Below are 23996 nucleotides of genomic sequence, written 5' to 3' on the forward strand. Positions count from 1 at the left end.
CGCGTTCTGCGGGTACCCGGGACCTCTCACCGGGGTGGGAAGCGGCTTTACACACCTTTGGATCCCTGGACCCCGCCCGTGCCACGCTTCTGGACTACTGCCCCTCGCCTGCTCTGCCTGAAGCCTGGGGGGGGGGGCTCTCTTTTCTCCCCTAAGAAGGTGAAGCAGGGGGGCAGGGGCAGCAGGCCCTAGCTGCAGGCAGGGGTCCAGGTGGTGACAACAGCAGTCCTCCGAAGACTGGATGCAGGGCCCTCCCCCCGGCCCTCTTCCCTGGGGAGCCCCCAGAATCGACCCCAGATGCCCCCAACATGCAGGAGACTGCCGGCACGCCCCAGAGGAGAGCTAAACCGACTGAGGTTCCCCAGAAGACGCCCCTCCCAGGGTCCCTGAGGCACCACGGTCTGCCCCATGCTCTGGCCTCCTTCCCCTCCGCCCCCGGTCTCCCACACAGAATCTGCAGCTGCCAAGGGGCACAGGCCTGCGGGGTGAAGGGCACGCTGGCCCCGGGCTCAGCCCCAGAACACCCTCCTCGCAAACCTTCAGGGCGCCCCCGAGACCTCCCCGAAGCCCGGCCACTGGCTCGGCCGGCCCGGTGCTGCCGGCTCTGGCACCTGGCTGGGGGCTCCCTGAATTTCCTGCCCCCGTATCAGGGTCAGTCCCCTCACGGGGCTGGCGGGAGGGGCCCCAGGGCGACTCACCTGCAGGGAGCTGGACATGACCGAGTGCAGCAACAACAGACGGTTCAGCGAGCCTTCGCCCAGCTCCCGTGTGTACCGGCGAAAGCGCCGGTCCAGGGCCTCCGGCACTGGGATGCCGCCATCTGCAGGACACGGGAGAGCACGCAGATGGGCCAGACATCCCTACTTGGGCAAAAGACAGTGTCTTCTTTTTTTGGAAGTTTGAAGGCAGATATTCCAACCTGATAAAGGAGGATTTTCCAGAGAGGGGGGCTACCCGCACTCTCCCATGGACGGTCTGTGCCCCGTGTGTGCATCTGAGTGGATTTCTGACACTGTGTTTGGCCTTCCCTCACATCGCAGAGTGTTTCACACCCGGGGCTGGGGGCCGGGGGTGGGGGACAGGGCCGGGGACAGGGCAGGGGACAGGGCTGGGTAAAGGCCGACGGGGGTCCCCTCCTACACCCAGGGACCAGGCTTTTGTCCGAGCACGTGCATGCGGTGCCCACCTCCCCCTTCTGGGGCCGGGGCAGGGCGGCCTCACCCTGAATCAGCTGCCACAGGTCACGGATGAGTTGCTCGCAGAGCTGCCGGTGCTGGTGATGACGCTGGATCACAAAGTCCTTCTGACAGAGCAGGTGCCTCCGGCGGAGCTTGCCGGCCTGCAGCTCGGTGTTCTCCAGCTCTAGCTCGTGCGCCCAGCACAGCAGCCGCAGAACCTCCCGCTGGTCCTCGCTGATGACCTGTGTGGGCAGCAGCTTCTCCAGCTGCAACGCCTTCCTCTTGGCATTGGCCAGCCGCTGCTCCAGCCCGGCCTGTGGGGGGACGGAGCGTTCGGGCGGGCGCCTACGGTCCATGCTCCCAGCCAGCACGTCCCAGGGGGCTCGGCCTCGCACCCTGGCCTCACGAAAACGTGTGGCCATCACCCTGCACTAACCACGCCCTTTATCATCTGCGTTCTGATGCTTTCACACCTGGGGCCTCGCCGACCCTGGAGGGACTGCCCCTCCCAAGGCGAGCTCGTTCCTGAGGATCCTAAACCACCCACCCAGGAAACACATGTCTCAAAAGCAGACCAACCAACCCAGAGCCTGCACCCCAACCCCCTCCTAAATGGGGCTCTCATGCTCTGGGCCACTGTCCCCCCTGCCCTAATCCCCCAGGGACCAGACACCCAGGACAGCCCCTCAGCCCCAGAGCCCCTTGGAATTACTCAAACTAGCCGGGCCTGAGCCTGCTCACCCAGCCTCGCCCCTCCTTCCCGGGGAAACCACGAGAAGAGGCTCTCACCCCTGCTGCGGCCTCCCTCTGCCTCCTGACCGGCCCTGTGTGTCCCCTGCATGAAATCCCGAGCCCCTTCCTTCTGGAATTGTGAGTAGGACTAGATTTTCAACGGCGGTCGTCTCCTGGTCTGTCGGCCCTACTGTGCCTCAGACCGTCTATGAACACACGACACTTCAGAACACACCCCAGGACTCAGCCCTCACTGCTGTGTGCACAGTAGGAAACCAGTGCTGCAGCCAAAGCAGCCGTGCGTGCCCACCCCCTGGGTCCCGGTACCAGGCACAGGTGGGATGACACCCCCAGTGTGGCCCAGGACCACGTGCTCCAGCCTTTCACTTCCTCCTCAGATTGGGAGGGCGCAACTTCCAAAAGGAAGTGCTAGGGAGGTTCCAAACTGCTCGGGGAGATGCGACAACATAAGGAGTTCTCAGCTTGGCTACGTGGTTTTTAAGTGAAGTAAGTGCCACCTGCCATCAGCAGCGCGACCTCATCAGATGCCTCCTCCACGAGCCTGAACAGACACCTGCGCACGGGAACCACTGTGCAGACCCAGTGGCTCTCCAGCCGGGGCCGCCCCTGTTGCGTGCTGCCCCCTGCTGCCCCCTGCGCCCCCCTGTGGCCGTCACTAGCGGGAAGGGCATGGACTCTGCGGTCGGCCCAGGTCCCATCCCGGCTCAGCTCCTCCCGCCTCCAGGGACGCGGAACAGCTTATCTCGGCTCCCTGAGCCGTCCCCGTCCGCAGTACGGTGCTGGCGGCCCGACCCGGTGCGCTGTGGCCACACCCCTGCTGTGACCTGCATGTGCAGCCCCCTCCCCCACCTTGATGGCCGCGGTTTTCCGCTGCTCGGCGAGAAGCATGTTGACCTCCTCTCTGGCCAGAGCCACCTCGTGTGGCTCCGCGGACTCGCTCTCGTCCCCGTCCACGTCGGTCTCTGCCGGCTCCTCGTCCCTCTCTGGAGTCCCGTCACTGTGTGCGTGCTGGTGGGTCTTCTCCCGCTCCCAGCTGCAGCCGCAACAGAGGGATCGGGGGTCAGGGTGCAAGCCACGCCTGGGAGGGCCTACCCGCGGGCCTGGGCAGAATCGGGTCTGCCGCCTCATCGCTTCTACACTCGTAAAACACAAAAAGGCATGAACAAAAACTGGAAGGAAATAAAGAGGCAGTGACCATTAAGCAGGATTGCCGGACGATCAAGCGCAGGATTCCCCTGCCTCCAAGCCCGGCTCTGCCCGGGAACCTCGGGCCACCTGTACGCAAACGCGCCCCCATTGAGCCCGGCTCCCGTGGCCGTAGGAGGGCAACAGTGCACCGGGGCTCTGAGGATTGACATGATGACCCCCGCTCAGGGCAACCCCTCAGAGGGGCACGGTGGGCACCATGGGGGAAGAACGGCAGGAAGGGAGGACAGAAGCGGCAGCAGGGCCGGGCGCAACGCATGGAGGGAGGGCATTTCCTGGTGTAAGAATTCCCCCGGTGCAGCTATCACACTGTTTGTATAACTCAGAAAATAAACAGAAAGGAGGAAGCAGCAGCAGGAGGAGGAGAAATGTGGGGAGGACCGGACAAGAAAGCGCTCGGCGTTAAGTTACCGCAAGCAGGGGAAGCCAGGCATCCCATTTTGTGCAGGGCAGGGCTGGGCACACCTGCTCCCTGTGTGACTGTAAATAGCGCCCCTTCCCCCCTCAAACGCGTCCCGCTCCAGATGACAAACAGCACGATCAGTCCCTCCACATGTGGTCAGTCTATTCGCAGTAGGTCCAAACAGCAAGGACGTGTGGAACGGCAGAAGAGTCCTGGCCTGGTGGGTGTGCAAACCCACATCCCCTCTGAGCCTCAACGTCCTCTTCTGTGAAATGGGGCTGATCCTAACCTGCCAGGGCTGGCTCTGGACTCCAGCCTTGGACGGAGAGATCACAGGGACCCAGAAGCCTTCCCCCACCTGGCCCAGCTTAGCTACGGGGGCAGGAGAGCAGGGAGGGATTGGGCCAGGAGTCCTGCCCGGGAAGAGAGGGAGCCCTTCACTGAAGTTCCCCTTGGCAACCTGCAGGCAGTAGAGAGAAGCTGGACAAGAGGAACTCGTACCAGTGGCTCCCCGCGTTCTGGCTGGCCTCCTTGCCCCACGGGGACGGTAAGTGGGCACACTCACTCTGCAATGGTCAGCAGGTGGCGCGATGTGTCAACGTGCAGCTCTATATTGGTGTTCTCCAGCTCCACCAGGCTGCGCCGCATCTCCAACTGCTCCTTGAAGGCCCCAAGGAGCTGCGCCCGTATCTTGTTCATCTGAAGGTGGCTATCCTCCTCTCCATCATGGGGGGGAGTCATGACTGGGGGCAGGAAGAGAGCCAGCTGCCCCAGGAGCAGTGCTACCTAAGCCAGGGTTGAACTCCATGCCTGCCCACCAATACCGGGTCCGCACCAGGGAGGAACTCTATACACATGTTTGGATGGATGGATGGATAATGGATGGGTGAATAATGGATGGATGGACGGATGGATGGATGGATGGACAATGGATGGGTAAATAATGGGTGGGTAGGGGTGCCTGGGTGGCTCAGCGGTTAAGCGTCTGCCTTCAGCTCAGTTCATGATCCCAGAGTCCCTGGGATCAAGCCCTGCATCAGGCTCCCTGCTCAAGAAGCCTGCTTCTCCCTCTCCCTCTGCTCCCCTGCTCCTGCTCTCTCGCTCTCTCTCCCTTAAATAAATAAATAATGGATGGATAGATGATGGATGAATGGATGGGTAGATGATGAATGGATGGATGAATGAATGGGTGAATAATGCATGGATGGATGGATGGATGGATGGATGAGTAGATGATGGATGGATGGATGAATGGGTGGGTGAATAATGGATGGATGGATGGATGGATGGGTGGATGGATGGATGAGTAGATGATGGATGGATGGATGGATGGATGGATGGGTAGATGATGGATGGATGGATGGATGGATGGATGAGTAGATGATGGATGGATGGATGGATGGATGGATGGATGGGTAGATGATGGATGGATGGATGGATGGATGGATGAGTAGATGATGGATGGATGGATGGATGGATGGATGGATGGATGAGTAGATGATGGATGGATGGATGGATGGATGGATGGATGGGTAGATGATGGATGGATGGATGGATGGATGGATGGGTAGATGATGGATGGATGGATGGATGGATGGATGAGTAGATGATGGATGGATGGATGGATGGCTGGATGGATGAGTAGATGATGAATGGATGGATGAACGAATGGGTGAATAATGCATGGATGGATGGATGGATGAATGGATGAGTAGATGATGGATGGATGGATGAATGGGTGGGTGAATAATGGATGGATGGATGGATGGATGGAGAGATGGATGGGTGGATGGGTAGATGAATGATAAATGGATGGATGGATGGACAGATGAATAGGTGCATGAATAATGGATGGATGAGGAGATGGATGGAGAGATGGTTGGATGGATGGATGGGTGGGTGGATAGGTAGATAATTGGATGGATGGTTTAGATGGTCTCTTTGCCTGATTTGGGGTCAGATTACCTGGATTTGAGTCTCAGGGATCCAAGGAGGGGTGTGGCTGGGCTAGCCATCTGAGTTCAGACCTCACTTCCTCATGGAAACCCTCCCAGAATCTCAAGCTGGGTCCACCTGCCACTTGTTCTGATAACATCCTGCCTTCTCCTTCACAGTCCTCTGCATATCGATAATTGATAAATGTTTTGTGATACATTTGACACCTCTTTCCTGCTAGAATGTAAGTTCCACAGAGCAACCTAGTTTTGTCCTTTTGTTTCCCATGTAGGTCCCTACCTAATAGTTGTCCACGATTAATTGACGGTATTCCCCTACTGTCCCATTGGTAGCTCCACTCTGGCCACACATGGTCTATTCCCCTGACCTGGAGGGCAGGGATCAAGGGCACCTTTTCCTTAAATGCCAAGTGATCTGAGACGGGCAAAATGAGCAACGCATCCAGAGACTGGACCATTGTAGTCATTACACGATTCTGGGGGAGTACTTGGTACCCTGGACATTCTCATAATGCTCCCGGCAGAGGCATACACACAGTGTCCCACTGCCACAGGACCCAAGGGAAGCCCGTCACACCCTCAGGGCTCACCATGAGACCACCACCCCCTTATGATGTTGCCCGCCTCCCCAGTACAGACCACCTAGGACCAGCCCCAATAATTAAGAGGCCATCAGGGTGAAGGCCCTTGTGGCATGCCTCCCTATTCACCCCCAGCCCCAAAGAAGCCCAAGCATCCTGGTCACCACCTAGCTTTGCAAATGCTCTACAACAACCCCATCTTCCACCCCCACCGGCCTCCCAGCCCTCCATTGGCCCCACGGGACTCAGTCTGCCATCAGCAACAGCCCCTCTTGATGGAACACTTCCTCCACCTTCTTGCTCCAACAGAACTCTGAGCTCTCCAAATCACCTAAGACAAATGGGCACCCATGTGCCCAAGGAGGCAGAGTAGCTAGAAAGCCCCAAAGTACCCATCAAAGAGGATGAGATACTCAGACTCTAGTGGAATGCTCCGTGGCTGTTAGAAAGAATGGGGCAGACCCACTGCGCAGGTGGATGTCCCCCAGGACTCACCGCTGGGTGAGGAAAACAAGGAACAGAGCAACGGCCATAGGCTGGTGTCACTTACCTAACAGCCCAAAGCCGATCCCCTGCCCCACGCGTACATGCGCACAAACCACGCATCCCTCTCTAGGGACGCTGCACAGAACACAATCCAGACAGGCTCACATCAAAATGACAGCAGTGGCCTCAGGGAACGCCCCCTCTTCCCAACATTTAGATACAACTACTGATTTATAGGAACTCAGAGCATGGAGCTGTCGGCAAATCCACGGGACAAATGACTCAGTTTCTTCAGCAAGACTCAAAAGGAAAACCACAAAAAGGGTTTTCCTTTTTTTCTCTTCTATTAAGTGGGGATGCCCACTTAATAGAAGAGACCACATTTGAGGTGTGGCCCGATGACACCGATGGGCTTGCTAGAAACATGCATGCCTACCAACCCTAACCCTTCGAGATGATGGGATGGGGGCCGTGTGGGAGGACAGAGCGAGCCTGGCGAGGAGTGGCGGCTCTGGTCGGGGGCTGCCATTGTGGCCTTTCTCCTCCACCAGTGCCGGAAATTCCCGTAACAAAAGACATGAGCCACATGCCTGCGTGGGGTCGGGATGCACAGACGGGCCTGCCCTGCCCTCCCCTCCCTAACACACCAGTTTGCTCATCCGGACCCCCTCGGGGGGCACACTACGGTCCCACAACCTCCTGGGCACTGGAGGGCACGTGCCTCATCGCAGATCTGGAGGGGTGAGGGGGCTGGAGCACAGAATGCACACGCTGTGTGAACAGTTTGCCACGAAGCCGGCCTCCCAGAGACACAGGGTAATTCACACACCCAGGAAGAGTGTTTATGCTGCCATCTACATCCTGCATTTTATAGCATCCGTTTACTATGACCTGACGTTGTGGCTTTAGCCAATCCGATAAATGAAAATTGTTTCAATGTGTGTCTGTTTCCTGACGCAATTAAGAATCTTTCCCTGTGTTTGTTGGCCACTAGGAATTCTCTGAATCACCTATTCATTTCCTCCCCTCAGTTCTGGACTGGTGGTTCTTTCTTATTGGTTTTCAAAAGTCCTTTATTTATTATGGCAACGCTTATTTTAATCAGCCAAAAGAACACGTACGCATGTAGGTACGTATGTACATGTACACACATACGTATGCCTTTCTTACCGGCATTTTTAAGGGTACCTTTTTAACTTACTGATTCGTTTTGTAATTTTTGGAAGAGCTATGATATGCCTACCCCTAAGGTAGGCGTACCAAAGGCTGGTTTGGGAAGAAGCAGGGAATGGAGAGAAACTGTGTGATGGGCATGGGGTCTGCTCTGGGGAGGCGGGAATGCTCTGGGACCAGATGGAGGTGGTGGCCACACAGCACCGTGGACGAGCCTCGAATGCCACGGACCTGTGCATGTGAAGATGGTGAATTTTAAGTTGTGTGAGCTTTGCCTCAGTAAATAAATACAAATTTAGAGGCTGACATTAGGGGAAGTGAAGAACTCTCTGCACTATCTGCAACATTTTTTGTAAATCTAAAATTATTCCGGAACGGAAGATAATGTTTTTAAAAAAAACGGATCTGGGAGGAGGGAAGAAACAAAAAAGTGGGGAGGTGAGAGGAGAGGAAAGGTAGGAAGGAAGAGCTCAGGAGAAGGCCGGGAAGGCAGCCGCTCGCTCCGCATGCTGCGGGCCAGGAGATGGAAGGCAGCGCGTGGTGGGCTGGGACTGAAGCCCACGGCCACGGCCACGGCCACGCGTCCCGGGCAGGGGACGGCAAAACCACAGGGGCCCCGGGACCTCGGCTCTACCTCGCGCATCCCGGACGCCAGGTTCACGTGTCTTCTCCATCTCCTGCGTCTCAATTTTGGATTTGAGGCGCTCAATCTCCCTGCGCAGGTCGGAAATGACGTCCGTGTACTGTGCGATGCGGTAGGACACATTCAGGAGATTGCGCTTCACCTGGTGGGTGGGACCCACGGCCAAGGTCAGAGCAAGCAGGAACTGCCCCGCCACGTGAGGTATTCATGCTACAAGGACGCCGACACATTTTGTTAGGAAAACTCAGATCAATACAACTTAGCCTTAAAGACAAAGGGAACTGGACCCCTGCCCCCACGGGGATGAGCCCCGAGGACACGAGCCAGACACAGAAGGACACGCACGGGGACCCCACTCCCACGAGGTCCCAGAGTCGTCAGACTCACAGACACAGAGGGCAGACGGCGGGGCCCGGGCTGGGGGGAGTGGGGGGGGGGTCCGTGCATCACGGGGACAGGGTCTCCGTGTACAGGATGGAACATTCTGGAGCTGGATGGGGGGGGGGGGAACGGTGCCCCTGAACTGGACGCTTAGAAATGGTTAAAGTGGCAAATTTTATGTCATGCATATTTTGCCCCAGCCAAGAAATTTCAAATGATCCGTCAAGAGTTTTTTAAAACCCCTCCCCTAGGGTGAGCACCGCGATCACTTTCATCTGTGCCCTCTGGACCATCCTCTGTGCAGTTTTGTGCGTATATACGTGCAGAGACACACACGGGGAGTTTCTTGGTATAGGCTTGGCTTTGGTTTTTTACGTAAATTATATCAGACCAGGGCTATTATTTTCTTTTTCATGTTGTTGTGTTTTTTGTTTTTGTTTTTGTTTTTGTTTTTAAAGGAGGCTCCAGCCCAACGTGAGGCTTGACCCTGAGATTGAGAGTCACATGCTCCACCTACTGGGACGCCAGGTGCCCCCTGGGGCTATTCTTCTCTAACTTGCTTTCCTCATCCAGCGCTGGGGCCGGGACGCCATCCGTCTGCACAGATGGGTCTACCCCATTCTCTCTGAAGCTGCACAGTGGTCCACGGGACGGATGCACCAGTTTGCACGCCCCGTCCCCTTCCATGGGTACTTTGGGGCTTTCAAGTAGAGCACATGGGTCCAAGTTTCTCTCTGGTGGGTTTGGAGGGTGCAAGTGCTGGTCTCAGGCCGAACAGAGGCGCTTGACCGCCCCGCGTCTGCACACCCTGCCCTCCCTCACTCGGGGCCCGGCATCCTTGACCGAGCCACTCAACTCCATATTCTCGGCCACTCTTCCTTGCAGCACCCCGTGGCTCCCGTTTACAGCACTGACCACAGTTGGAAGGGACATACTCATCTGTGGGAGGTCGTGTTTGTCATCTGCCTCGCCCCACAGCGAAGCTCGAAGTTCGACTAAGAGAGAGGCTGTCCTAGCGCCTAGCTCAGAGCCGTGCGGTGGGAAGGGCTCATCCCAGGTTTGTTGGTGAGGATCACACCTCCACTCGCTGACCACTAGGCATGCGTCCCTGAGCCCGCGTCCAGCCTTCCGATGCGAGTCCTCTGCTCCAAGCACAGCAGTGCGGCCTCCGGATCCAGGCGCTCTGCGCCACAATGCCCAGCTCTGCTCGGGCTGTTGGAAGGCTGGAGAAGTGGCTTTCTCTCTCTCTCCGCGCTTCCCTGCCCAGGCTGCAGAATGGGTTGATAATAGGCCCCACCTCCCGGGGAGAAGGAGGTAAAGAATTGAATGAAGACATCTAGTGCTCACAGTGCTCCTGGAGGACGGTTAAGTCCATGTAATAAACACCCCAAACCCAGATGTAATTAGGGATCTTGAGATGAGACCCTCCTGGATTCGGGGGGCCTGAAACCCAAGGCCAGTGTCCTCATCAGAGAAGAGAAAGGAGAAACAGAGAGGTCAGGCACCACACGCCCAGCACGGCCAGGAGCCCCAGGGTGGAGGGGACCCTCCGCTAGAGGCTCCAGAGGGAGGGCCGAGTGAGAACTCAGCAAGTGGGGGCCTCACCCGCGTCTTGATGTTCTTTGCCCTGTAGGCGTACAGCAGGGTGGTCCGAGACTCCTCGAAGGATGTGCTGGCTGGGCTGATGTGCGCGATCATCACCGTGCGGCTGTTCCCTCCCAGGGCGTCCTGCTCAGCAGAAGGTCCAAGGTGGGGGTAAGGGGAACGGGGCCCCCACCTCCCGTCCCAGGCCCCTCTGGACCAGCCCTCTGCAGTTCCTGCTCCAAACCCCGAGAAAGGCAGGTGATGCCAGGACCAAGGGTTTGGTGCTCGGGGAGGAGAGGCTAGGATGAAGTGAGAACTGTTCCTGGACCACCCCATCAGACTTCTGCTCCGAGGAGAACAGAGTAGACCGTGAAGCCGAATCCATGGGAACGTTTACGTATTGCTTTGCCTGTCTGTTCACCTACACCTTTGCTACGGAATAGAGCGGACGGTGTCCAGCTCAGAATAGAGGGGAATGTCTCACTGTCTGACCATCCAGGATGGGACAGGCGGCCTCAGTAAGGTAGTGAGCTCCCTGTGGCTGGGAGTATGCAAGCCCGGGCTGGCCCCTACTCAGGGGGATGGAGCGAGAGTCAGGCAGTGACCAGCCATGGTTTCTACAGGGTTCTCATGCCTCCAGGGGTTCCTGGCGGGGCCCTGAGACCCAGGTCTGGTCATCCCTCCTGGTAGGGAGGCCCCACACAGGCGGGCGGCCATACCTTCAGCAGGCGCGTGAGCTTGCTGTCCCGGAAGTTCACGTACTGCGCCCGGCTGCCGCTTTTCTCGCTGAGCGCATTGATGCAGTTGCCCAGAGCCAGCAGGGAGCGGTTGATGTGGGCGCCCTCCTTCCTCCTCTTGCCGCGGTTCTGGGTCTGGGCGGGAGAGGAGAGGTCGGGCGGTGCACCGACCCATCCCACCCGGGCCTGAGTGGCTCAGACCGCCCGCACCACACTAGCTGGGGCCCCGAGGACACAGGACTCTGCGTGGAGGGGACGCGGCCGAGCTGCGTGCTGACGGTGACCACATGCTCGTTAAGTGACATGAGAACTGGGGTAGGGGGCTGTTGGTGCACGAGACACCGACAGGCGTGTGGGTTTCGCCTCGGCAGCCCCCCATGCCAGAACTTTGCCGTCCTTCGGCCGCGGCTCAGTGTCCCCTCCTGCAGGGGCACCCCGGCCTCTCTCTCTGAAGTGGGGGCCGCAGCAGCCGGTCCCTTAGCCTATTTCCTCCACCACTTGACTTCCCCGGCAGCTGCCTTGCTCTCTGCCGGGTCCCACGTCTTCCTGCCCGCTCCCCACTGGATCCCAGGCTCCATGGCGGCCAAGCGTCCCCGGAGCCCAGGCCTCAGCGGGGGGCCGCACGAAGGAGCCAAAATGCCCTCGGGATGAACACCTCTGAGTGCAAGCACGGCAGGGTCTCTAACTTTCTTCCCCTTGTCTGTATTTTCCACATTCTCTGTGCTGTGTTTCTAATACATTGGAAATCACACACACACACACACACACACACATACACACAAATCTTTTTCTCTTTAAGGGCATGGGTTTCGGAGCCAACCTGGAGCGTGGTTTGCAAATCTCCGACAGATCTCCCAGTCTGTCCCACCTTCCTCATTTGCCAAAAGGGGCAATCTCCCGACTTCACAGGGTTATGGTGAGGATTTAGTGCTCAACATGTGCAACAGGCCTGCTCAGGCCTGGGCCCACAGAGGCAAGCGGTAAATGCCAGCTACTATGGTCATTACATAGGAGCCAGTGCAGGGCAGGACCGTAGATGCTGGTGTCTGTGTCACAGAGTTCAGGGCCTTCTCAAAGACCTCGTGCCCTAGAACAAAGTCCTTTAAGAGTGATTTTCTATGAAAAAATGACAGCTCGTGAGAGCCAAGCAGATTGTAAAAGTCGCTCACGTAGGCCACTTGAATAGACAACTAAACCAAAACCAAGGCCCAGAGAGGGGCAGTGGCTTACCCAAAGGCACACAGCAAGTCAGAACAGAGCAAGAGCAAGGACCCAGACCCTGGACCCTTTCCCTGCAGCCCTCTCCATCTTGTCCCGTGGACGCAGCCGGGCTCAGCTAGAACAGGCCAGAGTCCCAGACCTCTGTCACACGGGGCTCTCCCTGCGTGAACTTGTCTGCACCCACATCTGTCCGTGGGTCAGCCGTGTCCTTTATTCTCCGTGCTCTGATGTTTGACATCTGGAGTCCTTGCTGACCCTGGAGGGACTGCCCCTCCCAGTCTTAGCCAATTCCCAGAGATACAGAACGAGCCTTTCAAATGCAGACCGCCAGCCCAGAGCCCACACCCCCACCACCTGCCTCCGGGCCACTGTCCCCCTGCCCTGATCCCCCAGGGCCAGGGACCAGACAAATAGCCATTATGCCCCAGGCCCCTGGAATTACTCAAACTAGCCGGACCTGAGCCTGCTCACCCCACCTTGCCCCCTCCTTCCCGGGGAAACCAGCAGAGGGTCCTCGCCCACAGCGCGGCCTCCCTCTGCCTCCTGACCAGCCCCGGTGCTTCCCTGCGTGAAATCCCGAGCCCCCTCCTCTTGGAATTGTTAGCAGGACTATCTTTCCAATGGCAGTCATCTCCGGGTCTCCTGGCCCTACTGTGCCTCAAGTTGTCTATGAACACACGGTATTTCAGACCAGTCTGCCCCCGGTTGCTGCCCTGGCCCCGCTCACTTCAGGTCCCAGAGCACTGAGCGCAGGGCAGTGAACGGATGAGACGACTCAGTGGTCAAACCCTAAGGACGCAGAGCATCTGGCACAAACCGGGGGCCAACTATCACAGGAGTGGACCGCAGGGATTTGGGCCAGATGCCCGGGTCCAAAGCCTGGATGCAGCACCAAACACCTCGTGCACGGCCAAGTCGCGGCACCGCCTGGGTCCCGGCCCTGCATCTGCCGCCCACCTTATCCTGTGTTGGGAGATTATGGGGATTACACCTGCTAAGGTTTGGCGATAACATTACTGTGCAGACACCGCCTCTGTCCAGCACCGCTCTGTGCCGGGTCCTGGGCTAGGTCCTACCCTCAAGGAACGCTCAGGCCACTGAGGCAGCACAAGGTAAAGCACAGCCCCCGCTCCCAGCGACAGGTGCCTCCAAGCACAGGCGAGCCAAGGGCTTGGGGGCAGGCAGGTGGGACCCTCGGAAGGACTGTCGGGGCCTACAGCCATGTCGGGCTGGAGTACACTGGGGGCCGTCCTCCCAACAGCCATGCTTTGCACATGCTGTTCCCTCCATCTGACATGCCCTTCCTTGCACCCCACCAAACTCCTAATGACCCTCTCAGGCTCGGCCCTGAGACCGCACGCCACCACCGTGCCCCCCTCCGGGCCCCCCCAGCCTCTGTGCGGACCCGGAATCTCCAAGCACAGGCCTCCCCGTGCCGTAATTATCAGCTCACGCAGACGCTCGGCGCTCCCTGGGGGTGGGTCTGGGCGCCGATCGTCGTCAGGAGAGCCTGCCACGTGGCAGTTGTGAATCTGTAAATACCGGCTCCGTGGGCTTCGCCTCTCGACACTCGAGACTCCACTCACTCCGTAGGCGGCTCGGCGCTGCCCTGGGAGCTGCAGAGGCTGGTGGACGAGGAGGGGCAGGGCCCCGCTCGCGGCGGGCTGTGAGGGGGTGAGTAACTGTGGGGGCGTGTGAGGGGGCGGGGGGGATGCCAGAGAACCTGCGATGCCCGCTCCGAGCCCGCCAGGTCCACCAGGAAGAGCCTCCCGACATGCACTCCCTCCAGCATGTCTGTGCCGCGGCTCCGCCGCTGTACGGTGACCTGCAGCACGGCGTGGGAACGGGAGGACGTCCTGTTGGCGGCCGTGGGCTCCTGTGTGCGCTGCCGATTGCCTTTGGTGAGGAGCTGCATGATCTGAAGACACAGGCGGAGTTGGGTGGGTGGCCACACGCGCCCTCCAGATCCACGCGGGGCCAGGGAGGAGCGCTGGACCCCGAGCCCTCTTGGGCAGCTCTTCGCAACAGAACCTCGTCCAGCGCAAGCCATTTCCGGTTTGCGGCACGGAGTGACTAAGTGACCGAGCCAACCAATCCAGCCGGAAGGGCGGATGGCACACACTTGTGCCACCCTCCCCCTCCTCTACCCAGGGCACACCTGGCCACTGGATCACCCACGTCTTCCCCACAGAGCCGGTCCCAGAACCTTCCACCACAGACCCCCGTATGGGCTCGCCGGGGTTGGAAGGTGGGCTGCAACCTATTTGTGGGTAAGCCGCCGGGCGGGAGCCACGCCGACGAGCCTCGACGGGGCACCTGCCGTCTGCCGGGCGGTGCTGGGACCGCAGAGCTTGTGGGGGATTTCAGACGGGCTGGGACTGGCTGGGGCGCCACGTGGGAAGGGGCTCAGGTGCAGGGGGAAGAATGGTGGTCTATCAGTGATGTCTGCCCTGAGCGCACTGTCTGGCACCCCATTAGCCGGGAAACAGCGCGGCGTCGTGTGTCCGGCTCCGCTCTGTGAGCTCTGGCGAGCGCGGCCGCCGAGGCCCAGGCCCCCTTCCCTCCGTGGGCCCCTGTGCCTCTCACCTCCTGGGCGTTCGAGGTGGAGACCTCCATGATGCCTGCGATCTGGATGCTGCCCCGAGAATCCTCCCTCAGGTCCAGGAACCCCGAGGATGGGTTCAGGAGATCCCGGATCACTTCGTTATAAATCTGGGAGGAGAGACAGAAGCGGGACATGCAGCAGCTTTGGGGCAAAAGCAGCACAGGATGTAGGTCTCCTGAGAAGGCTCCGACGCCCCGAGGGCTGAGGTCTCCCCGAGGCTGGGGGGCAGGCTCACCTCCAGGTAAGACATGGACACACTGCAGTCCGCGTTGTCGCGGCTCTCCTCGATGGCCCGGAAGAGGTCGGTGAGGGTCTGCAGGTAGATGCCAGGCTCGGCGTCCATGCCCAGCATGGTGTAGGTCTTCCCTGCGCCTGTGGGCGGGCAGACAGCCGCCAGGGCGGGGACTCCTGAGGCGGGCTCTGACCCCGCCTGGACATTCGCCACCAGAGATGGTTCAGACCTCCGCCACCTTGGGCAAATGGTCCCGCACACTCAGACACGCTCGTTTTCCGTTTCGGAAACCAGGGGGGAAGCCCTCAAGAGTCCGATGTGGAAGAAACTGTGGACACGGGAGACCCGGGACCGAAGCACAGACGCGGGCCGGACGGGTGGAATGAGGGGCAACCACGGGGTGCATGCTCCTCCTCTAGCTCTCAGGAAGACGCGGGAGCCGTTCCTACAGTCGCCGGACTCATGCCTGTCACAGGGATGCTGCTCGCCCCGCCCCTGCTCCCCAAAGACCGGATGGCCCCTCCTCCGCCAGAGCCTGGCACACAGCGGGCGCTCGCTAACGGCTACTGAGCGAATGGATGACATCCACAGGCTGTGCCTCTGGACCAGGCGCTTCCCTGCCTCTGTTTCCCCAACTGCCCTCTCCCTCGGCGATCCTAGTTTTCAGGACGTGAGAGGTGGCTCAGCTTTGTGGACCGTTGTCGAGCCCAGCTGCTCGTCCTTGCGGAGAAGTCTGTGGGTCCTCGCGGGCAGCAAGGTGCAGGTGCGGCCGGACCCCACATGCACTCCTACCAGCCGGGTGAGCCCCCTGAGGCTCAGATTTCCTGCGTGTGGCAAGGGGGCGGCTCCACCTGCCCGTGGGGGCCGCAACGAGGCTGGAAGGAGCCCGTGGGCGCAGAGAGAGCAGCACACGCCGGGGCACCATAGGTGCTTTGTCTGGGAGGGAGAGCGCCACTGCCACCAGCCCCGCGCCCTCCTGGGGCCCTGCCCTCGGCGGTACCTGAGGGGCCGTAGGCAAACACCGTCGCGTTGTATCCAGAAACGACACCTTCCACCAGGTGCTGGGTGGTGGCACGATACACGTCTTCCTGTGGATGGATGGAAGGACAGACAGTGGGATGCGCGGCCTGGCCGGAGTCGGACACGTGTGTGCCGGGACCCTCAGGCGGGGGCCAGCCTGGACACGGCGTGGGCTGCCGTCTCCTTCCTGCCGCTGTGCCGCCCCAGGGGCTGACAGGGGGCCGGGCCCCCGGAGCACAGCCGTCCGGGAGATCACACGAGAGCGCAGGACAGCTCGCGCCATGGGGCCTGACATGGGTCTGGTGCTGGCCGCGGATGGGGCTTCTCAGGAGCCGAGAGAAGTCCGACACGGTGCCTGGGACTGGAAGGCAGCACAGGACTTACACGTCTGGGAAGAGCATCAGGACTCCTCCTCACGGGACAAAACCACGAGGACCGAGGCCTGAGCGCCTCAGGCCGGCAGAGTCCCACTAAGGCAGCAATGCCTAGCAACAGGTGTGGTAGTGAGCTCCCTGCCTACAGGGGTATTCAAGAAAGGGCAGCTCCAGGTGTGTGGCTGTGGCTGGCCCAGACAGAAACGACAGTCCCATCTCCACTGCCCTTCCTGGGCGCCCATCTGGACCCTGCTCCTGGCGTGTCCCTGAATTGTCCCAGTAACCCCGGCCGGCGACGCGGCTCACGGCGGCACCTGAGCACGGGTAACTGTTTTCCTCAACTGTGGACTTACACCGTCAGCAGCCGAGACCTGGCCTGCAACCCTCAGGCTAGAAGCCTCGGGTTCCCCATCTGTAAAACGCGGACCACATCACAGGGTGTTGCAGAGGGCTGCTGAGGGGCTGGCAAAGCCGTGCACACCAGGACGGCCCCTGGCAGGCAGCCGCTGCTCAACAGAGGCTGATGGCCAGCCCCCTCCTGCTTGCAGCCCCAGGAAGATCTCAGGGGTAAAAGCCGCGAGTCCGCTCACGTGGAGCAAATCCGTCCTCTAGCTACGGCTGCGTCCGGAGGGAGGGCCGGTGTGTCCGAGACAAGCCGTGCTGGGGCCCAGCGGGCAGCTGCAGGGGCAGGATGGGGTCTCGGGGCCAAACATCCCCCAGGCGCCATACCCTGGCCGTGCGACAGCCCGCCTCCAGAAGCCCGGGTCCAAATCCTGCTCTGCCGGGCCCTCCGGGCTCTCACAGGCAGGGGTCTGGTGCGTGCGACCTGACACTGGGCCCAAACTCCTGCTCTCGGTCTGAGGAAGGGGCCGGCTGAAGCCTGCGCTTGGGCCCCTCATCCCCTGCCGTTGCCCCGCTGGCTCGCCCCTCCTCCACGTCCCAGCTCACTGGGCACCCGCCTCCCTCGCTGGATGGGGGCCCCTGTGGGCAGGGAGTGTGCTCCAGCCACATGGCAGAGGGGACCCCGCCTTGTTGTCTTGATGGACGAACGAGAATGTGTGTGAACCCCGGGCCCTCCCACTACCTGCCCCTGGGACGGCCCACGTGCCAACCTCCTTGTTCAGCAGGGACACTCCTGTGACAAGTCGTGGACGGGACCACCTGGCTACCAAGCCCTCCCAGGGGGGCTCCAGGGTCTGGTGAAGCCCCGCGGGAGGATGCAGGGGGCGTGGGGCGCGGGGTACCTGTGATGCATGCTGGTCGAAAACAGTGTCGAAGATGAAGGTCTTCTCCCGCGACCGGTGTGCACGCAGCGTGTCCTCGGGGTCCTCGCCAGGGTCCATGAGCACCACCATCTAGGGCAGCGGGAGGGAGGTGTCAGAGGAGCGGCTGCTCCCAGAATCAGGGCGGGCTCCGTGCACCCTGAAGGACCCCAGGCCTGGCCCTTGCTCGAGGACACCGGGGGTGTCTGTGTCCTTGGTCTGTGTCCCAGGAGGGCAGCAGGCCTCTGTGCTCAGCCAGGCGGGGGTCCTCCAGCCCTGGGCACCCTCTCCGCTTCCTGTCCACGCCCCTGCACCCCTGGGGTCTGCTGAGCTCTGCCCCCCAGCACCCACCCAACAGGGACGGGGCCCTTTGATGAATGGCAGGAAGAAGGGACGGCAGGAGCTGCTGTGCTCTGTGCCCCCCGTCCCCCGAGCTGCCCAAGCATGCGTCCATGCCCCTCACGTGTCTACCCCCCAAGCTCTGCAGCCCCCTCTCTGCTTCTCCAAGCCAGTGCATGGTGGCCCCCTCCCCGGGGCCTCTCCCATCTCACACAAATACGTAATTATGAAGCAAGTTGTAGGAGGGCCTCTGGGGCTGGGGGGGGGGGGGTGGAGGCAGGGCAATTAGAGACCAATCAGCTCTGTTTACTCCGGGAGGAGCTCCTGGGCTAGTGGGGAGCGTGGGCCCCGGGGGAATCTTGGGGGCACAACTGGGCAGACCAAGAGCCTGGCCATCCTGTGTCCCCCCACCCCCGGCCACCTGGCCAACCCCTCCCTTGATCCACAGCTTTGGAAATAGAGGCCTCAGGAGGCAAGGGCTGCCCAGAGGTTCCTGGGGAGTCAGGCGGGGCCCGGAGCCCCCAGGGCCTGCCCCGGCTTCAGGCCAGCACGTTTTCCATGACATAAGCTAACCATTTTCAAACTTCATGCTCCTGTCCATCCAGCTGTGGAGAGGCTCTCAGGAAAGGGACCCGGGGGGTAGCCCCCATCCATGCAGTGCCCACCACGTGAGTGTGCTGTGCGCCAGGCCAGAATGTCGGGGGACCGGGTGGGTTCAGAACGGGCTCCCACCAGCGGGGAGGCCTTGGTCAAGTTTCCCCACCAACCTGGGCTCTGTTCTCCCATCTGTAAGAACCCACGGCCGTAAGGGGTACAAGCGATCATGTGCTCAGTGTCCAAGAAGTATCCGTGGCAATGGCTCTTGTCCCCCAAAAGAATATTTTTTTTCTTTACTATAAGTAACACGATTGAGAGAAATCAGCCAACCGTGAACACACGTGCAGCTCGGGTGATATCGATATTAACTTCTTGACTTTGGGCGCTGTCCTGGAGTCACAGAATGTCCCCGTTTTTAAGGAACACAGACATGTCTGGGTGTGGAAGGGCACGATGTCTCGAGCGGCCCAGGGAAAAGGAGCGCACACACAGGGAGAGGAGGATGGAGCAGGCGTGGCCGGGCACCCCTGCGTGGGAAACGTGGCTGCCGACGACACGGGAGCGCATACGTGGGTCCCACCGCCCCTAGTGTGAAGTCACATCGAAACACAGTGTTAAATGGAAACGAACGAGCCTCAGAACCACCGGGTTGGGTGAGAGCAGGCCACGCCCCGCAGGACCCCGGTCGGTCGGCAAGCCGACCAGCGGGGGCCGGGGCCGGGGAGGGGGGTGGGGGCAGCTCGGAGTGGGCAGGGCCTCCTTCTGGGGAGATGGAAACGGTTCGAACCCGACAGACATGGGGTCTGCACAACGCTGCATGTCGTAGTGGCCCCTGAGTTGCTCAGGTTAAAGCAGTGAACCGAATGTTGGGAGTCTCACTCCGGTTTTTAAAACCCCAGCTGTGTTTTGTGCAGTGCAGCGCCGGACGGCCTTGGAGCCAGGCCCCAGGTGGGCTCTGAAAGGACCCTGCCACGGAATGTGGGGGGAGGGAGGGCGGCGAGGGCTCGGGGAGGCCTGGGGACGGGCAGTCGCCCTCGCACACACAGCCCCACCTCTGCTGGGCGGACCAACCAGGTCACGACGTCCGAGGCTTCGGAAGGACCACAGCCCCGGGAAACGTGAAGCTCCAACTCACAAGAGCTGCTTCCTTCCCCCACCATCCAGAAGTGTCCTGTTTCCCTAAAGTCACCGAATCCCCAAAGCCAGGGAAGCGGGAGAAATTCCCACCGTGAGCCCTCATGCCCACGGGTTAGCTGCCCGGGACCAGGGCCAGCAGGGGACACTTCGCACGTGTGGGTCGGTCACCTCCCAGCTCTGTGGCCGGCAGGACAAAAAGGGGTCCTTCTGACCTCCGGTATCAGGGAGGACGGGAGGCACCAGGGACAGCGGGGGCGCTCCCCTGGGAGGACACCCATCGGTCCCCAGATGGGCCAGCGCCAAGGTCTGGGGACTACTGACACTAACCTGAGAACCACGGTCGATTCCAGCAAATTGTTATGCTGCCTTCAGAGTTATGTGAAAGGGCGCTCCCCTCCTCTGACCGTGCACGGCAGTCTCTGCTGAGGGTGGTCACCGGGCCCACGTGACACCGGCCCCGCTGGGTCCCCTGTCGCATCCCTGAGCCCCTTATAGCACGACCTCAGCGGGATCGATGCTCCCACAGTACGAACACATACACTCTGCACACCTTGAGCCAGACTCTGTCCTGTGCGACCCTGGTCCCCCCAGTATAACGGCCGTCACCGTGTGTTGCTTACTGGTCTACGAACTCAGCACAATTTCGCTGCAGCCTCTGCCCAGCACACCCTGAGGGGCCTGCACAGCCGAGACGCTCTGTTCCCTCTTCCCACGGCGTCCTCAGGAGCTCCCCACCTGCCCGGTCAGCGCTGGGCACCCCCGCCCGGTGGCGAGCAGCACTCAGGGCTCCCCAGCCTCCTGGACCTTCGCCTCGGAAGTGCAAACCTTCTAGACACGACGTTCGATCCCTCCTTAGAGCTGCCTTTCTAATAACAAGTGGAAAAATCCAATTCCTCTGACAAAATCTGTCTTACCCCACATCTGGCATTCATTCCACCATATGACTCCCGCAACCCCGCTCAGCCAGCATCTCAGGGCTTTCCAAGGAGCAGGGGTCACCGCAGACCCCACTGTGACCCTCAGCACTGGGGCCCTTTTCAGTCGGGGGACCTAGGCCCTAGCGAGACCTGCCCCTCCTGCCCGTGTCCTCTGAGCGGCCACACCAGCCGCCACCTTGGAGCCGACCCCCCCCCCCCTCGCCTGACTCTTCCCTCCCGCCTCCTCTGGGCGCTGCGCCAGGTCTTGGAGAGTGACCGCCTCTGCCCGGCTTGATCCTCTGTGACACTGAACTCCCCAGTGGCTGGCTGGCTAGAAAGGGAGCTCAGTGGGGACGGCCCCTTGTCTCTCTCAGCTCCACCGGGGGTCTGCGAGCACTGAGCCAGGTAGGGAGCAGGTCAGTGAAGCGCATGCAGAAGGTGAGCGTCCCAACCCCGTGGTTGCACGCCCGTGCCCCCACGGCCTCACCTGGTCCCCCACTTTGTGGGCAGTGATGGTGGCCCCTTCTTCCAGTTCTGTGTCACTGAGTGGGCGGATCCGAAGCGCTACCTATGGGCAGCACACGGGGCAGCTGCCTTCCAGGGGCCCCACCGAGGCTGCTCCCCATTCTCCCAGTGTACCAGGGCCCCCCCGCTTCACGACAGGGGTCTCTGGTAACCAGGGTAACCAGCCGGCAGGTGTGGGGCAAGGCCCGGGCCTCAGCTCATCCACCCACCACCAAGTGGGCTGAAGTTTCAAGCCCCCCAGCAGACGGGTCTGGCCAGCCCTCGCAGGGCCTGGAGCTTGTTGGGGAGATCACAGGGCTGGGGGGGGGCAGGGGAGAGGCAGGAACAAGGGGAGCAGAAGTGGGGCCCTAGACGGGGACCAGTACCCCGAGACCTGACCTGTGCCAAGCAACCGGCACCGGGGGCAGTGAGTGGGTCAGGACAGGCAGCCTCAGGGACACACAGCCGTAGGGCCATCCGGGAACACGAGGGAAGATGCTCACCATGAGCTGCTGGTCCTTGGGCTCCACCTCTTTCATGGCTGGGCTGCCCCGGGCCGGGGAAGGGCCAGCAGCGGGGCCGGCCGTGGGACCGGCGGGCATGATGTGCTCCCTGCTCTCCTGGCAGGCAAGGCGACCGGCCTATGCCGCCTCCCCCACCGGCCCTGCCTTGGTGACATCAGCAGGCCCCAGGAGCCCAGCCAGTCCTTAACTGTCTGCACACGTGGGACCGCACGTGTGGGACTACACACGTGGTTCGGGAGGCCCCAAGCAGCTGGGTGGCCCAGGCCCCAGTGGACATAAGCCAGGTGCGTGCTTGGGACGCGGGGTCGGGCTCCAGACCACGGCCCAGCCTTTGTGTCTGCGCTCTCACCCATTGTCAGGGCAACGCCAGGGCTCCTAGACTGCCTCACCTGGTCTACAGGTGAGCCTGAGGGCCACGAGGCTTGGCCTTGGAGCCTTTCCACCAAAGGGGGGCCAATCCCACCAACTAACATCTAATGAAATTCATCTCGACTATAAATGTTTTTCCCCATAGATGCATTTCTAGAACAACTTGAAGTGACCTTCCGGTTTCTGCTCAGGACGTGGTTTTTAGCTGCCTTTCCCAGGCCGGCTGCCAATCTATGCCACACCCCGGGCCCAACTGGCATTCACCATAGGTGTCTGCACGGGCAGGCCATGCTGCACCCTGCTTTTCCCAGCAGCCTCCGGGGAAGCCGCTGCCAGGTCGTGAAACAGGGCGCCCTCATGATGAGAACCACAACTGGCGTGCACAAGCTGATCCTACATTTGATAAAAGTCCCACAGAAGCCAGATCCAGTAAGTTCACATCTGAGAAACCCGACCTGGAGATTGCAGCTGCGTGCGGCGGCGGGCCGAGCTCAGGTGACTCCCTCCGGGTCAGCACAGCTGTCCCCTCCTGCCCATGTTCTCTTCCAGGTGTCAGGTCAGTGCTGAGCGCAAAAACACCGTGAGGCAAAGGGCAACAGAGGAGAGCGCCGCCCACCGTGACGTCCACGGCCCCCTTCCACGAAGCCTCCAGCCTGTGACCCACAGGAAGCTGCCAGAGAGCCCACACGCGGGCAAAAGTCTTCTCTGGAGACAGGACCAGGATGGCAGGTCCACACGGGGCGGGGCGAGGGGGGGCTGCGTCCACCCTGAGACCCCAGCCAGAAGCCAGAGTGCGGGGCCACCCCAACCCCGGCCGGATCGGTCAGGCCATTCTGCCTGGGCCGGGAAACCCATTTCTCGAGCAGAACAGAACAGAACAAGCACACGTCTTTCAAGAAATTCTTTTATTAACAAATTACATAAAACAATTACAACTAGCAAGTTTAAAACAGTCCAAAGTAAATTTTTTGAAAGCTCTGTTAAAAATCTGTGAAAATGACCCCAAAACCTGGACCTCTTCCTTCTTACCATCAAACATAAAACCCAGGACTTGGCACGCTAAGGTTTAAAGGATGTGAGCGCGAGCAAGAGACAGCGGACCCCATGTGTCGACGGGGAGCTAGGCATGGCGACTGGAACCAGGGATGGAGTGCCAAGTGTGCCTCGCAGCCGGGCTCGGGCTGCAGCAGGCTGCCCGACCACCCCTCCAGCACAGCCCCCGCAGGTCATGGAGCGCCCGGGCCCCGCGGATGACAGCTTATCCTCCAATCCCAGAACATTTCAGGCCCGCGCGTCTGCAGCGTGCCCATCCCGTGCTTCGCTGCTTCCCACACCAGGCGTCGGGCTCCCGGACAGACAGAAGTGTGGCAGCGGACAAGGCACCGATGCGTTGACGCGCAAGCGTTGTAAATAACGGGCTGAGGTCACACGGACTCGTTCGCCCCCTTTTCAGGAGCAAAGGTATTCGGAAAACCACTCGACAGTGGCTCAAGTGGCAGCTCTCACGGACAACGTCAAGTGTGTATGGCTCCGAGCAAAAGTGTAGAGGGGTTTCTCCCAGCAGGTGAAATGAGCGTAAAACACAAAAAAGCTGAAAAGCACCTTCTCTGCACTGACAGGGCCATTTCACTTTACGGAGCTCAGCTGGAAACGCACAACCACACGAGGTTGGAGGCCTCCCTCCTTGCCGCGTCGGCCTCGGGGGCCAGCAGCAGTGGGCGCGCTGAGCCCAGGGCGCCGCCACAGCCGGGGGCAGGGGCACAGGCACCAGCCTCGAGGCAGCTACGTACGTGTAAAGACAGAAGAAAGACAGTG

The 23996-nt window shown here is 60.6% G+C and overlaps 1 protein-coding gene across 1 annotated transcript in view; it reads right to left on the minus strand.

Moving 5' to 3' along the window:
* LOC113932051 (kinesin-like protein KIF19) overlaps positions 1-21827 on the minus strand; it is a 46419-nt gene extending 24592 nt beyond the window's left edge. The window contains exons 1-14 of the mRNA XM_035722237.1: positions 21792-21827; positions 21272-21352; positions 17777-17887; positions 16139-16226; positions 15142-15278; positions 14888-15013; positions 14025-14219; positions 11063-11215; positions 10365-10487; positions 8370-8520; positions 4106-4283; positions 2781-2964; positions 1222-1492; positions 699-820 (exon numbers count right to left, since the gene is read on the minus strand). Coding sequence (XP_035578130.1) covers positions 699-820; positions 1222-1492; positions 2781-2964; positions 4106-4283; positions 8370-8520; positions 10365-10487; positions 11063-11215; positions 14025-14219; positions 14888-15013; positions 15142-15278; positions 16139-16226; positions 17777-17887; positions 21272-21352; positions 21792-21827 — 1956 coding nt within the window. The remainder of the gene's footprint in view (positions 1-698; positions 821-1221; positions 1493-2780; positions 2965-4105; positions 4284-8369; positions 8521-10364; positions 10488-11062; positions 11216-14024; positions 14220-14887; positions 15014-15141; positions 15279-16138; positions 16227-17776; positions 17888-21271; positions 21353-21791) is intronic.
* Between the last annotated feature and the right edge of the window lie 2169 nt (positions 21828-23996).

This window comes from Zalophus californianus, chromosome 10, assembly GCF_009762305.2.
Source record: "Zalophus californianus isolate mZalCal1 chromosome 10, mZalCal1.pri.v2, whole genome shotgun sequence".
In the NCBI taxonomy this organism is placed as follows: domain Eukaryota; kingdom Metazoa; phylum Chordata; class Mammalia; order Carnivora; family Otariidae; genus Zalophus; species Zalophus californianus.